This window comes from Macaca thibetana, chromosome 12 (genome assembly GCF_024542745.1).
Source record: "Macaca thibetana thibetana isolate TM-01 chromosome 12, ASM2454274v1, whole genome shotgun sequence".
Classification (NCBI taxonomy): Eukaryota; Metazoa; Chordata; class Mammalia; order Primates; family Cercopithecidae; genus Macaca; species Macaca thibetana.
The window spans coordinates 91,519,413-91,535,903 of record NC_065589.1 but is presented as its reverse complement, the minus strand read 5'-3'; the positions used below and the strand labels follow the sequence as shown (position 1 = coordinate 91,535,903).

General features: G+C 42.2%; 2 protein-coding genes across 10 annotated transcripts in view; one reads left to right on the top strand and one right to left on the bottom strand.

Annotated features, from left to right (window-relative positions):
• The window catches only part of RND3 (Rho family GTPase 3), a 1,016,315-nt gene that overhangs the window by 934,725 nt on the left and 65,099 nt on the right, over positions 1-16,491 (bottom strand). The window lies entirely within an intron of this gene.
• RIF1 (replication timing regulatory factor 1) overlaps positions 3,999-16,491 on the top strand; it is a 72,103-nt gene continuing 59,610 nt past the window's right edge. For 4 of the 9 annotated variants that reach the window (XR_007718069.1, XM_050750412.1, XM_050750413.1 and 1 more), the window contains exons 1-6: positions 4,491-4,633; positions 5,368-5,446; positions 8,890-8,986; positions 10,371-10,498; positions 10,615-10,709; positions 13,951-14,140. Coding sequence is in view for 8 of the 9 variants with exons in the window: in XM_050750412.1 (XP_050606369.1) it covers positions 4,530-4,633; positions 5,368-5,446; positions 8,890-8,986; positions 10,371-10,498; positions 10,615-10,709; positions 13,951-14,140 (693 nt within the window). In the remaining variant the exon portion in view is untranslated. Of the gene's footprint in view, positions 4,145-4,490; positions 4,634-5,367; positions 5,447-5,467; positions 6,101-8,889; positions 8,987-10,370; positions 10,499-10,614; positions 10,710-13,950; positions 14,141-16,491 lie in introns of those variants that run through there. The other 5 variants (XM_050750414.1, XM_050750408.1, XM_050750415.1 and 2 more) reach the window with 4 other exon arrangements.

The window sequence follows — 16,491 nt, the reverse complement described above, 5'->3', positions numbered from 1 at the left end:
AGATCAGCCAGGTCAACATGATGAAACCCCATCTCTGATAAAAATACAAACATTAGCTGGGTATGGTGGTGCACACCTGAAATTCCAGCTATTTGGGTGGCTGAGGCATGAGAATCACTTCAACACTGCAACATTTGAGGTTGCAGTGAGCTGAGATTGCATCACTGCACTCCAGCCTGGGCAACAGAGCGAGACTCTTGTCTTGAAAAGAGAGAAAAAAAAAAAGAAAGATAATGCATGTATGGTACCAGACACTCAATAAAAACTTAAAAAAAAAAAAAAAAAGCAATGTTCTAGCCCTGAAATAATATGTTTAGGTATATTTAGGCTATAAATTGAGATTTTTAGATACACATTGGTGGGTAGATCTAAGAATTATTGAGAAGGGAGAATCATTAGGACCACTGGGGACAAGTAAGAGAAAGGAGTCATTGATAGACATAGATTATAGGCTTCATGTTTGCTGAGTAATGTGTGCTTAATGTGGCTGGGCATGGAGGTTCACAACTATAATCTCAGCACTTTGAAAGGTTAAGATGGGAGAATTGCTTGATCCCAGGAGTTTGAGACCAGTCTGGGTGACATAGCAAGACCTCATCTCTACAAAAAATAAACATTAGCCAGGCATGGTGGTGCATACCTGTAGTCCCAGCTACTTAGGAGGCTGAGGTGGGAGGATCACTTGAGCCCAGGAGGTAGAGGCTGCAGTTAGCCATGTCTGCACCACTGCATTCCAGCCTGGGTGACAGAGCAAGTCTCTGTCTCAAAACAAAACAAAACAAAACAAAACAAAAAAACATGAATGAGGACGTTAGAAAGGAATATTGGATTGCAGATATAAGGCTTTTCATCTAGAAAGGGAAGATGATCTGGGGAGAAGAGATGTAGGATTTAGAGAGGGAAAGATAGAAATTGTGTATTAGTTGGATGAATGGATGAAAGGATGGATGAATTAATATATGAACAAATTATTTCAGATTATATTTATTGAGTGCTAGGTACTATGAATTTATTGCCCAAAGGTAGCAGATCCAGGAGGGTAGCTATAAACATTTCTATAGAAATTTATATGAAATTTCTATAAAAGAGAAGTTTTGGGGTAGCAACCAAGTTGTAAGGCTGTATGAAGAGGGGTCTGGGTGGGGAAGGGTATTTGTTTTCATTCTGTAATCCCTTAGCACTCTAGATCAGATGGAGAAAATGTCAAATACCAGGGAGGGGCACTTATGAGATGAGATTACAGATGGAACTAATCCCCCTCAGGCTACCTGTCAACTCTGCCACTGCCACTGCACTCAAACACCTATAACCAAACAACAATAAATTAATGAGATACTCATTTTATCAGATCAATAGCATGATAGCAGGGAGGCAGGAGCATTTAATTCTCCATGAAGAGAATGTGTGTGTTTGGATAGTAGATGAGGGAAAGATTTCAGAAAAAGGTGTGATTTTAGTCAACTCTTTTTTTTTTTTTTTTTTAAGACAGAGTCTCACTGTGTTGCCCAGGCTGGAATGCAGTGGCGCAATCTTGGCTTTAATCCGCCTCCCAGGTTCAAGCGATTCTCCTGCCTCAGCCTCCAGAGTAGCTAGGATTACAGGCGTGCACCACCACGCCCGGCTGATTTTTGTATTTTTAGTAGAGAAGGGGTTTCACCATATCAGCCAGGCTGATCTTGAACTGACCTCAGGTGATGCACTTGCCTCAGCCTTGCAAAGTGTTGGGATTATAGGTGTGAACCACCTGACTCTTATTTATTACTCTTGAAGAAGGTAATTAATATTCTAAATACATGCTGTAAATAAAAGTCTTCAAAGACACAGAGAAGCTGGAGATCTTAGCAAACTTCAGAATCTGATGAAGTGGGAGTAATCTGGAGATGAAGAACGAGCAGTGGCCCAATCATGGTAGGCTTGCATGTTATGTCAAAAGTTTTGAAATCCATCCTGTTGCTGATGGGAATGGCCAGAGTATTTTAGGCACAGGAATGACAACGATAAAATCTTACATAACATTTTTGAGCTACTTATAAGGCTGAGGCAGGAGGATCATCTGAACCCAAGAAATTCAGGGCTGCAGTAAATCATGATCACACCACCAATTGCACTCCAGCCCAGGCAACAGAGCAAGGCCTTGTCTTTAAAAATAATAAAATTTAAAACATAACATTTTTGGAAGATCAAAGAACCATACATATGAAAGAAATACAAGCAACATGACCCCCCCCCCCCCCAGTCCTTTAATTATAAACGGGAAATTATGGGGGGAAAAAAAAAAAGCAAAATCCCTGTTCTCACAGAATTTATATTCTAATGGGTAGAGGCAGACAATAAAAAAACCACATACAGCCCGGCACGGTGGCTCAAGTCTGTAATCCCAGCACTTTGGGAGGCCGAGGCGTGCGGATCACGAGGTCAGGAGTTCGAGACCAGCACGGCCAAAATGGTGTAACCCCGTCTCTACTAAAAATACAAAAATTAGCTGGGTGTGGTGGCGGGCGTCTGTAATCCCAGCTGCACCGGAGGCTGAGGCAGAGACTCCCTTGAACCCTGGAGGCAGAGGTTGCAGTGAGCCTAGATAGCCCACTGCACTCCAGCATGGGCGAAAGAAGGAGGCTCCGTCTCAAAAAAAAAAGAAAAGAAAAGAAAAGTAAAAAAAAAAGAAAAAGAAAAGAGGAGCAGCATATTAACAGTAAGGATAAATGACTGTCATTGTGTTTACCCACGTGTCTCTAGGGAAGAAGCCCGGGCCAAATCCCACCCTTCAACCCCCCAGGGGCCTAAGAGAAGAATGCACATCCTCGGGAGCTACCTAAATCTACTGAATTACAATGCATAAAGGCGGGGCCCAGGAAGCTGCAGTTTAATAACGAATATCCCTAGGCCATTGTTATGTACGCTTAAGACTTGAGAACCATTGGCCTCTCCAACCTTTTCTCACTTCACCTATTAAAAGCCCTGTTTTATGGAGGAGGAAATTGAGGCATAGGTTAATTAACTTGCTAAAGTCACGTGGAACCAGAGCTGGAATCTAGACCTTCTTGAGATACAGCTCTTTTCTTCTTTTTTTTTTTTTTTTTTCGAGACGGAGTCTGGCTCTGTTGCCCAGGCTGGAGTGCAGTGGCCGGATCTCAGCTCACTGCAAGCCCCGCCTCCCGGGTTCACGCCATTCTCCTGCCTCAGCCTCCCAAGTAGCTGGGACTACAGGCGCCCGCCACCACGCCCGGCTAATTTTTTTTGTATTCTAGTAGAGACGGGGTTTCACCGTGTTAGCCAGGATGGTCTCGATCTCCTGACCTCGTGATCCGCCCGTCTCGGCCTCCCAAAGTGCTGAGATTACAGGCTTGAGCCACCGCGCCCGGCCTCTTCTTTTTTTTTGAGAGACGGAGTCTTAATCTTACTCTGTCGCTCAGGCTGGAGTGCAGTGGCGTGATCTCGGCTCACTGCAACCTCCGCCTCCCGGGTTCAAGCGATTCTTCTGCCTCTGCTTTCCAAGTGGCTGGGACTACAGGCGTGCGCCACCACACCCAGCTAATTTTTGTATTTTTTTTTTTTAAGTAGAGACGCGGTTTCACCATGTGTTGGCCAGGCTGGTCTGGAACTCCTGACCTCAGGTGACCCGCCCACCTCGGCCTCCCAAAGTGCTTGGATTACAGGTGTGAGCTACTGCGCCCGGCCAGCTCTTAGTCTTAAACCTAACAGTACGTTATCTCCTTTTGCTAACTGATTTGTAGCTAAAACTTCAACAAGCACTGGACTTGGAGTTTGAACACTTAGTCTAAAGGTCTACTAAGTTCAGTCTAGTGAGTGTGCGCAATTAAGTCACATTTTGAATTTCAAGTCTCTCGCCTTAGGCAAAACACCACCACCTGATGCTGACCAGCGGGGCGAGACACGGCAGCTGGGCAGGGAAGCGATGCGATCGATAACTCAGGTGCGCCGCTGACTGTTGGATTGGCTCGAACTTCTCCCGCCAGGCCTAACCTACTCCCGCGCACTCCTGGGCCCGCCCCGCCGCCATCTTGGTCTAGGAGGGAGAGCGCCGCACGCGTGAGTAAACAGCCGGAGCAGGGACAGTCGAGCTCTGGCAGCGTCCGGGTGCTGCGGGGCAGAGGCGGAGAGGACCCTGTCCTGATCTTCCTAGGTGGGATAAATATCGGGGTCACAGTGATAGGCCGCGGGGAGCCCTTAGTCTGCCCACCCTCCGCCCCCTCGCGGCGAGATGCCTCGTTCCCCGGGCTTCTCCCGCCCTCTGCCGATCTCCTCCCTCTGTTGAAAGCTGCCCGGGAAAGTGGTGGCGGGAGCGGGCCCAGGCCCGAATGTGGCGTGGCCTCAGGTTCCTGGTGCCGGGCGCCGGAGGAGGTTCGCGCTGGGGTTTGGTGCTTCGGAGGCCTGGGGTGCAGACGCGGCGTGGCTGTGAGGCCGGGGCGGGCGTGCGGGTGTGAGGGCCGGACTCACACGGCCGCGGGGCTGTTTCCATCGGTCACTGGATTTTCTCCTCTTCCGGTTCGGGCCTCAGGGTGGCCGACATGACGGCCAGGGGTCAGAGCCCCCTCGCGCCGCTGTTGGAGACTTTGGAAGACCCTTCTGCCTCCCATGGAGGGCAGACTGACGCTTACCTGAGTCTGACCAGGTGAGGTCCGCCACGGGGCGTTGCTGGGTGGGGGGAGCGCTCTAGACTGGGGAGAAAGAAGGTGGTTGGGAGGGGCGCGTAGAATGAATATGAGTTCTAGAAGTCTGGCAAATGTGAGGACACCCGAGTCGCGGACGCGTTGTGGGGCGGGGGAGATGTATCCTAGGTGACGTTCCCGAGTACTGCTGCTGGTGCGCTTGAGGTGTGTGTTTGGAACGAGGGAGCTTGCACGTGTTTTGCAAGCGAGGGATTTTTAAAAGTTTCTCTTGGAAGTAGTTGTTGGAGGAGGGGTTTTCAGTGTAAACCTCCGATGTGTTGGGAAAATGTGGCTACCCAGAGTTTTTTTTTTTTAACAGCCATAAACTGATTTTTATTAATTGCAAAATGCTTCAAAGTAATTTTCATAGAAATGTACTAAACTTTTGTAAAACCTTTTGTAAAGGCTTAGTAAATCGTTAGTAACTAGGGATAGGGATCCCCGTTCTGTCTTTTTGGAGTCAGGCTATCACAACTTGCGTGTAACGGATGTAAAATGTTATTCTGAAGAGTTTTCTACTTTCACTTCTGATATATATTGCATTATATATTCTATATGCCTTTAAGGACTTTACCTACTGGGTTAATTCATTTACAAGAGTTAGAAAGTAATTTTTAAAAAGGTGGTGCATGTATTTTAGGGAGTTTTTTTTTTTCCCGTCAACTACCTAAACTATCGTGTTCTTCTGCTTTTTAAGTCGTATGACTGGAGAAGAAGGAAAAGAAGTAATTATAGAAATTGAGAAAAAGCTTCCTCGGCTGTACAAAGTTTTAAAGGTATGTATCTGTTTGTTAAATAGTTTTTCACTTTTGGTAGTTTTTTTTTTGTTGTTGTTGTTTTGCGGTGGAGTTTCGCTCTTGTTGCCAGAGAGTGCAGTGGCTCGGCCTTGGCTCACTGAAACCTCCGCCTTTCAGGTTCAAGCGATTCTCCTGCCTCAGCCTCCTGAATAGCTGGGATTACAGGCATCCGTCACCACCCCGGCTAATTGTGTATTTTTAGTAGAGAAGAGGTTTCTCCATATTGGTCAGGCTGGTCTCGAACTCCCGACCTCAGGCGATCCTCCTTCCTCGGCCTCCCAAAGTGTTGGGATTACAGGCGTGAGCCACCTTGCTGAGACACTTTTGGTGGTTTTTAAAAGTTTTGCCGGTTGACTCAAAAGCTTTGAATCCAAAATATAACAGTAGTAATACTGATTATAATACTCTTTATTGTTACTTAAAGCTTCTCAGGTACTTTCTTAATTACCTTACATGCTTTATCACTTAACTCTCCATAGTTCCATGAGATTATTTCTTAATGATCACTTTGCAGGTGAAGAAATTAATTTAATTTGCCTAAGTTGCCTAAGGGCACTTGAATCTGAGTTTGTGCTCTTGAAAGCAGTGATCAGAGATTAACCTGTTTTCTTTCCTTTGGGAATCTACATCTAAGTAAGTGATTTTAAAATTACAGTTGTCTTTGGTCTACTCTGTAGGTAGCATTAATTTCTTTTTCCTCATTCACCCTCAGTTTTTGCTACAACTGTTAACTTTTTTGCTTTAGGGAAATGATGTTTGACATCATACATATGGAGCTGTGTTCGTGTCTTCACTTGCCTACTCAGTGGCTTCCTGACCATCCTTAACATATTTTAAATTTTCTTGTTTTTAGAATGAAAAAGTTGAACTTTATCTCCAGTGTTTCTTTGAGTTCTTATTTTTATGACCTTGTTCCTTTTTTAAAAAATATTTTGTGGTTTTATTATGACCTTGTTCTTGTGCTTTTATTTTTGTTTTTAATTATTGAGGTGGGGATCTTGATAGGTTGCCTAAGCCAGTCTTGAACTCCTGGGTCCAAAAGATCCTCCCACCTCAGCCTCCTTAGTAACTGAGATTACAAGTAGGTGCCACCATCCCCAACTTTTATGCTTTTTGTTTGTTTCAGGCAGATCTTGCTCTGTCACCCATGCCGGAGTGCAGTTTCACAATCTCAGCTCACTGCAACCTCTGTCTCCCATGTTCAAGTGATTTTCCTGCCTCAGCCTCCTGAGTAGCTGGGATTACAGGCATGCCCTCACCACGTCTGGCTAATATTTTTACTAGAGACGGGGTTTCATCATGTTGACCAGGTTGGTCTTGAACTCCTGACTTCAGGTGATCCGCCCGTCTTGGCCTCCCAAAGTGCTGGGATTACAGGTGTGAGCCACCGTGCCCAGCTGTGTGCCTTTAAACAAGTGTTTCATCCAGACACGTATTGTACATTTTAACGTGATTTTTGGCTAAGTATTAACAGAGATAACTGCCTACTCTTGGTGTTGTCATAGTCATCAACTTTTTTTGTGTAAGCAGAAACTTTATTGTGTGCTAGTTACTTAATATCGGTGTTTATTCCATTTTCTTTATTGTCATATTCCACATTGTTGTAATTCGATGTAAAGACATGCACTTTCGTATATTGAGCATTTATAGGATCAGGAACTCTATTGCATACTTTTTTTTTTTTTTTTTTTTTTTTTTTTTTTTGGCGGGGGACAGAGTTTTGCTCTTGTTGCCCAGGCTGGAGTGCAGTGGCTTGAACACCTCCCGGGTTCAAGCTGTTCTCCTGCCTCAGCCTCCCAAGTAGCTGGGATTACAGGCATGCGCCACCATGCCCGGCTAATTTTTTTTCGTATTTTTAGTAGGGACGGGGTTTCTCCATGTTGGTTGGCCACTGGGCCCAGTCTTATTGCATACATTTTGAGTCAAGTTGCATTGTTTGTAAATAGGATTTGTACCTGAAATTATTTGGATACACGTGGAAGGTTGATAATAGGACAATAGCAATTTTAAGCAATGAAAGGATAATTGAATTCTTTCAGAGTAGTAACCATACCAGGTAAAGTAGAACATGTTTCTATGTTGTGTTTAGAGTTCAGCTAGGATTGTGTCTAGGAATCCACAACATTCTTGAAAATGAGACACATTATTGTTAAGGAACACTTTCAAGTAAGTTTAATGAAAATTAATCACAGACATTTACTAGCTATTATCCAGGAGATATAGTAGTAGCTCTCAAAGTATTAAGCCTTACTTAGTTGCTTACACTTGGTTGCTGTACTATATCCCTTACATTCTGTACTCTAGGGTTTGAATTTTTTGGCTTCGTTTTGTAAATATAGAAGACACTGCAGAGAAGTATCTGCTCATATATTTAACCATTAACATTTGCTATTCTCCTGCCCAGGAATTTGAGGATTCCTTGGATATTTGATTCAAACAGATATGGGGGATTTTGAAGATAAATCCCTTTGGAGTAGGAAATGGTACAAGGAAATGGGGTACAGGGTAAAAGTAAACATACTGAGATCCTCTTTGACAGATTTGGCCTTTTATAGCTTTTACATAAATACTATGAGTTGGACTTTCAATTCTAGATTGACAGCCAGGCAAGGTGGCTCACGCCTGTAATCCCAGCACTTTGGGAGGTCTGAGGCGGGTGGATCACCTGAGGTCAGGAGTTCGAGACCAGCCTGGCCAACATGGTGAAACCCCCATCTCTACTAAAAATACAAAAAATGAGCCAGGCATGGTGGCGCACGCCTGTCATCCCAGCTACTCTTGAACCTGGGAAGCGGAGGTTGCAGTGAGAGATTATTGCAGTGAGTTGAGATTACATCATTGCACTCCAACCTGGTCAAGAGTGAAACTCTTGTCTCCAAAAAAAAAAAAACAATTTCTAGATTGACATGGATTGAAATTCTCTTATGTATAAAGTAAGGTTTAAAAAATTGTTTTATGTAACTACTAATTGAGATAATAATAGATACTTTATAAATGTTACATTCTAACCCCTTCCTTCTCCTAGTCTTGGAGGAAGAGATGTCACTCCCCTCTAAAGTTAGGATGTTAGCTTTTGCATTTGAGTCTCTTGTTTACTCAGTGGAAGGGCCTTACTCCCTTTTCCCTGTTATGTCTTTAGCATTTTTCATCTGTTGACCTCTTTTTCTTTGCTTTCATAGGTGTAGAGATATCCTTTATCTTCATTCAGTTGCTCTTGATCCAGTTTCCTCTCCTTTCTTTGCCAAACTGTACACATGGCCTTCTGATTTTATTCCTTGTTTATTTTTGTTTTTTATGCATATTCTCAAGGATTTGTTGGAGTAAAATGTGATGAATTTGTTTGTTCTATAATTGACTTCTGCTTTCTAAAGATTGATTTACAGTTGTGCTTGTTTGTAATAAATGTGGTTTTGTTTTTGTAGACTCACATTTCCAGTCAAAACTCGGAGCTGAGTAGTGCTGCTCTACAAGCCCTGGGGTTTTGCTTATATAATCCCAAAATTACCTCAGAATTATCAGGTAGATAAATTTCTTATGACTGTCAATAGTTTTAGAGTATAAAGTATAAATTTTAAGTATAATTTGATGCTGTTAAAAGTACTACTATCTCTGGATTAGTTTCAGAACCTGTAGTTTAAGGTTTGCTTTTAGGAAAGAATGTTTAGATTATCATCACCTACACGTAGCTCTAACTTTGATACTACAAAATTTGCTCATAAAAATAAGGGGTATTTGACAAAAACTTAGCTGGGCGTAGTGGCGGGTGCCTGTAGTCCCAGCTACTCGGGAGGCTGAGGCAGGAGAATGGCATGAACCCGGGAGGCGGAGCTTGCAGTGAACTGAGATCACCCCACTGCACTCCAGACTGGGAGAGTGAGCGAGACTGTCTCAAAAAAAAAAAAAAAAAAAAAAAAAAAAAATAAGGGTATTTGCTGGGTGCGGTGTCTCATGCCTGTAATCCCAGCACTTTGGGAGGCTGAGGCGGGCGGATCACCTAAGGTCAGGAGTTGAAGACTAGCCTGGCCAACATGGAGAAACCCCATCTTTACTAAAAATACAAAAAAAATTAGCCGGGCGTTATGGCGCATGCCTGTGATCCCAGCAACTCAGGAGGCTGAGGCAGGAGAATCGCTTGAACGCGGGAGGTGGAGGTTGCAGAGAGCCAAGATGGTGCCATTGCACTCCAGCCTGGGAAGGAAGAGTGAAACTCCGTCTCAAACAAAAATAAAATAAAAAGGGTATTTAAACATGATTGCTGTAAAAATGGAAATTTTTATTCAGGCATATGCACTAAGGAATATGCTGAATTGAAAAGTTCTTTGACATAATGATAAATGTGGGATAATTTGGAACTAAAAGTGGTAATAAAAGCACAGAACCTAATGCTAAGTTTTCAAGTAGTCTGCATTGTTGTTCCATAGTTAGATGATTTCCATTGTAAAGGAAACTCTTTAGAGAAGGAAAGTTAGGAATAAAGATGTCAAAGTTGTTACCATCTGTTTTTGAGGGAAAAGCTGCTGCTTGCTCTTTTTTATACATGGAAGTGTTAACAACCTAAAGCAGGAGTTGTTCATTTTGGAGCAGAGATGCAGGATTGAAAACATCTTACCAAAAATTAATTGTCTTGTATGTTCAAACCTACAGTGATATCTGTAGTTACTTCAGTTGCACAAGAAAGTCTGATTTGGTATCTGTTGTTTATTTTCTCTCAGTATACCTTCCCCTCTAATCTGAATTTTGTGTTTTGGGGAGAAGTTTGGTATCAGCATTGGTTCTCTGATCTATTCTCTGGATATACTTTTAATTTTATGATTGATGAGTATATTGTTTTCTCTAGTTTTATATTTGAGACTTTAAAGAGTATCAACTATTCTATACAAAATTAAAACTGCTTGTTTTTCAGAGGCAAATGCTCTAGAATTGCTTTCAAAATTGAATGATACCATTAAGAGTTCAGACAAAAATGTACGTACCAGAGCACTTTGGGTGATATCTAAGCAGACATTTCCCTCTGACGTGGTTGGCAAAATGGTGAGTATAGTTTTTGGGTATGCCGTCTTAACTATATGCCAATTAAAAAACAACTATAATGCCAATAAAAACAGTTCAGGCTTATTTCATTTGTATTTATTTGGTTTGTTTTTTAGGTATCCAGTATAATTGATTCATTAGAAATACTATTTAATAAAGGAGAGACGCATTCTGCTGTTGTTGATTTTGAAGCGTTAAATGTTATCATAAGGTATGCATTTGGATGCTGTGCAAATTGAAGAATAGTTTTCATAAGTTTAGCTGAAGGGGAGAGGGCTTTTGGAATTTAAATGAGAGACAGACATTGAAAGGGGGAAATGTCTTTTACACCAAAAGACTCAAGGACAAGAAGTAACAGAAAGAAGATGGAAGTAGATGTGCATGGGTTACTAGGAGTTTAAAATTTTTACTGGGACCATGTTCAAGGTGAAGTCTTGGTTATGTTCCTGCTAGTAACATACACAGTTCGGGTTTGAAAAATATCTCTGTTAAAGCTTGTTGTAAGGGTTTTAAAAATAATGTAAACTCATAAGTGGGCCTAGGGGTTGTTTAGAAAGGCAATCAGTTTTAGCAGGGAATAGGAGAGTACCTTCTTCATTTTTGTTATAACAGGCACACCAATAGCATAAACTCTTTTTTTTTTTAAGTGTAAACTCTTTGATGACATGATTTCTGTCTTCCCTGTTTTTTGTTCTTTAAAGTTTTCTTGTTGAGTTACTTGCTTTAACTTGCCCACTGTTGAATGCTCTGATTGATGCTAAGATTATGTCATCGTTCTCTGGCTATCCTCTTCTATAACAATGATGAATTTAGCATAACAATAAGTAATACAGTTGGCCCTTTGTAGGTTCTGCATCCTTGTATTTAACCAATTGAGGGTTGAAAGTCTCAGAAAAATTGCATCTGTATTGAACATGTACGGACTTTGATTTTCTTGTCATTATTTCCTAAACAGTACAGTTTAACAACTACTTACTTAGCACTTACATTGTATTAGCTATTATCAGTAATCTAGAAATGATTTAAAGTATAGGGGAAGATGTGCATAAGTTATATGCAAATACAGTCGTGTCATATAATGATGGAAATACATTCTGAGGAATGCATCATTATATAATTTCATCATTGTGCAAACATAGAGTGGACTTACACAAACCTAGAGGGGAGAGCCTACTGTATACCTAGGCTGCATGGTACAACCTGTTGCTCCCAGGCTACAGACCTGTACAGTGTATTACTGTACTGGATATTGTAGGCACTTCTAACACAATACTATTTGTGTACCTAAACATAGAAAAGGTACAGTAAAAATATGATAAAAAAGATTAAAAAATGGTACACCTGTATCTGGTGCTTACCACGGATGGAGGTTTTAGGACTAAAGTTTCTTTGGGTGAGTCAGTGAAGGAGTGATGAGGGAATGTGAAGGTCTGGGATGTTACTGTGCACTATTGTAGATTATTCATAAAGACTGTACACTTATGCTACACTAAATCTATAAAAACATTTTAAAAATAAATTAGTCTCTACTTTCTGTAACTTTTTTTGAGACAATCACACTGTTGTTCAGGCTGGAGTGTAGTGGGATGATATCGGCGCTCTGCAACCTCCACCCCCCAGGTTCAAGTAATTCTTGTGCCTCAGCTTCCTGAGTAGCTGGGATTATAGGCGCCCGCCACCACGACCGGCTTATTTTTGTATTTTTAGCAGAAATGGGATTTTGCCATCTTGGCCAGGCTGGTGTTGAACTCCTGACCTCAGGTGATCCACCCACCTCAGCCCCCCAAAGTGCTGGGATTGCAGGCGTGAACCACTGTGCCTGGCCAGCCTATTGTAACTTTAGACTTTAAAGTTTTAAAACTTTTTGACTTTTGTAAGAATAATTAGCTTTGGCTGGGCACAGTGGCTCATGCCTGTAATCCCAGAACTTTGGGAGGCCCAGGTGGGCAGATTACCTGAGGTCAGCAGCGTGAGAGCAGCCTGGTCAACATGGTGAAACCCCATCTCTACTGAAAATACAAAATTAGCTGGGCGTGGTGATGTGTGCCTGTAATCTTCAGCTATATGGGAGACTGAGGCATGAGAATCACTTGCACCCAGGAGGCAGAGGTTGCAGTGCGCTGAGATCGTGCCACTGCACTCCAGCTTGGGTGACAGAGAGACTTGGTCTCAAAAAAAAAAAGAATACTTAGCTTAAAACACAAACATACAATTGTACAAAATTATTTTCCCTCGTTAAATCCTTATTCTAGGAGCCTTAATTTTTAATTTATTTATTTGTTTTTGACTTTCATAACTTTTTGGTTAACAACATAACACATCAGCCTAGGGCCTCTTGCAGGGTCAGGATCCTTATCAGTGTTTGCCACCACCACATCTTGTCATACTAAAACTTGTTCAAGGGCAATAACATGCATGGAGCTGTCATCTGTGGTTAATGCTGCCTTCTGGAGTATCTGCCGAAGGACCCTTCAAGGCTACTTTACAGTTAACTTTTTAAAAATAGAAGTAGGAGTAAACTCTAATAATAAAAATTATAGTGTGGTATATACATAAACCGGTAACATAGTCATTTAAAAAAAAATTTTTTTTTATTACTATTTTTTGTGTGTGTGACGGAGTCTTGCTCTGTCGCCAGGCTGGAACACAGTGGTGAGGTCTTGGCTCACTGCAACCTCTGCCTCTCGGATTCAAGCTATTCTGCCTCAGCCTCCCAAGTAGCTGGGATTACAAGCAAGTGCCACCACGCCCAGCTAAGTTTTGTATTTTTAGAAGAGACGGGGTTTCACCATGTTAGGATAGTCTCCATCTCCTGACCTCATGATCCCCCCGCCTCGGTCTCCCAAAGTGCTGAGATTACAGGTGTGAGCCACCGCACCTGGCCGGTCATTTCTTATCATCTTAATAGTACAGTAATGTCCTGTATATAATTGTGCTGTACTTTTATGTGAATGAGAGTGCAGTAGATTTGTTGGTTTACACCATTGTTATCAGAAACATGAATAATGTATTGCACTGCAATGTTACAACAGCTACAATGTCACTAGGTGATAGGAACTTGTCAGGTCCCTTAAAATCTTACTGGACCACTATTGTGAATGTGCTGCGTTTTTAACCAAAACGTTTGTTTGTGGTGCATGACTATACCGTCCTTTTTATATCAGACCTGAGCATTATTGTGAGGTCCTAGAACCAGTACCCCAGGGATACTGAGGGGTGACTGTAATATTTCAATCTTAAGACAAGATTAGTTCTTTAAAAAAAATTTACAAAATTAATAATGTGCAAATTAGTAAAAATTGTATCTATTTCTTGTGTGCATATGCGTATTTGTATATATTCTAAAACAAATGGGCCGTACTGTGTATATTTCTGTGTGTCACATATTTTACTGCTTGTTAAGACTTAAAACGTGACGTCACGCTAATTATTCATTGATTTCTTTATTATAGGCTAATTGAACAAGCCCCAACTCAAATGGGAGAAGAGGCAGTGAGGTGGGCAAAACTGGTCATACCTTTAGTGGTTCATTCAGCACAAAAGGTACATTTGCGGGGAGCAACTGCTTTGGAGATGGGAATGCCATTATTGCTTCAGAAACAGCAAGAAATAGCATCTATTACAGAGCAGCTTATGACTACTGTGAGTGTTCTTTTATGTAAGAATTTTCTGGATACTGCATCAGAAGGTTTTGCACTAAGCTTAAAATTCAGTCTGGGGGGCCAGGTATAGTGGCTCTCACCTGTAGTCCCAATGCGGGAGGCTGGGAGGCTGAGGTGGGAGGATTGCTTGAGGCCAGGAGTTCCAGACCCATCTGGGCAACAGAGTGAGACCCATCTCTACAAAATATCTTAAAAATTAGCTGGGCGTGGTGGCATGCGCCTGTAGTCGCAGATGCTTGGGAGGCTAAGGCGGGAGGATTGCTTGACCAGAAATTTGAGGCTGCAATGAGCTATGATCTCACCACTGCATTCTAGCCTGGCTGAGTGAGAGCCTGTCCCCACCCCCCCCAAAAAAATCTGGGCATATTGGTATAGTTGCACTATGAGCTAGGATTTTAGCTTTGAATCACAACATTAAGAATTGCATAAGTTAGCATGGGCACCTTGCTTATTACATAGTAGTAAGGAGGGGAGCTATCTATTGTTACTAAAATCCAGACATTTTACTTCGTTCCCAATAAATAGGAAATAGGAATTGTATTGCTGAAAGAGGGAGAGCATTAACTGATTCACTCATGTTTGGGTTGTTACTGTATAATCCTAGGAGATACGAATTTAATGTACATAAACTTACCTAGTCTCTATAGTTTTCTAGTTATTACTTGCCACAGGTTTTAGGTTTTCTAACCATTGTTCTTGTAACATATTTACTGGGCATCTGATATATGTAGTGCTTTGTTGCAGGCGCTGTAAATATAGCAATGAACAAAAGAGGCTTGATGGAGCTTATTTTCTTGTGGGAGAGATAATTAAGTACATAGTGTAGTAAGTGAAGAGCGCTAAGGAGAAGAGCAAGGACTGGAGAGTGCCATGAGAAAGGAATGTAAGGTGGTCAGAGAAGGCAAAGGAAAGGACATTTGAACAGTGATTTGAAGGCATAGGAGTTACCCATGTGGATAATGTAGGGTAACTTCATACCAGACAAGAGAACCATGAGGGCAAAAGGCCCGTCTCTAATGGTTGTGTACCTGGTTGGTGTTCTGGGAACACTGGGCAGTATGACAGTAGTGGAGTGAATTAGAGAGAGGAAAAGAGGGCCCAATCACATAGGACCATGGTGGGAACCATTGTAAGGACGGATTTTTTACTCTAGGTTACATGGAAAGCCATATTTGAAGGCCTTGTTTTATTTTTTGTTTTAAGAGACAGGGTCTCACTATATTAACCAAGCAGATCTTGAACTCCTGGGCTCAAGCAGTCCTCCCACTTCAGTCTCCCAAAGTTTTGGGATGACAGGCGTGAGCCACCACACCCAGCCCCTAAAACCTGGGATTTTACTTGCTTAAAATGCAGAAGACTTCTTGGTAATGTTCAGTATGACAAAGTAACTCGAGTGTCTTCATAAATAGCTTTATTCTGATGAATTCATTTTTTAGTAACATATATATACATATAAATTTTTTTTTTTTTTGAGACAGTTTCGTGATTGTTGCCCAGGCTGGAGTGCAGTGACGCGGTCTCAGCTCACTGTAGTCTCCACCTCTTGGGTTCAGGTGATTCTCCTGCCTCAGCAGGAGTAGCTGGGATTATAGGCACCTGCCACCATGCCCGACTGATATTTGTATTTTTAGTAGAGATGGGGTTTCACCATATTGGCCAGGCTGGTCTCGAACTTTTGACCTTGTGATCTGCCTGCCTCAGCCTCCCAAAGTGCTGAGATTACAGGCATGAGCCACCGTGCCTGACCAGAAAATCCCTTTTGTAACCCATTTATCAAGCTTGCAACAAAGCATATATGAAATGCTTTATATAAATTTGAGCTAAAAATTATTTCACGTTTGTTGATTATGAAGCTATTAATGTATTTTTTTCATTATTAGTGTGAAAATATTAATACAGTGCCATTTAAACTAGTTAATGATATGCATGCTGACATTTTTAGGGTAAAGTATATTGTTAGGAAAAATGTTGGATTGATGGATGGTAGGATGGCCAGATAGGTGATAAGACCAACAAATGTTTTGTTTTTTTTTTTTTTTTTTTTTTTTTTTTTTGAGACGGAGTCTTGCTGTGTCTCCCAGGCTGGAGTGCAGTGGCGTGATCTCGGCTCACTGCAAGCTCCGCCTCCCGGGTTCACGCCATTCTCCCGCCTCAGCCTCCCGAGTAGCTGAGACTACAGGCGCCCGCCACCACGCCCGGCTAGTTTTTTGTATTTTTAGTAGAAACGGGGTTTCACCGTGTTAGCCAGGATAGTCTCGATCTCCTGACCTCGTGATCCACCCGCCTCGGCCTCCCAAAGTGCTGGGATTACAGGCTTGAGCCACCGCGCCC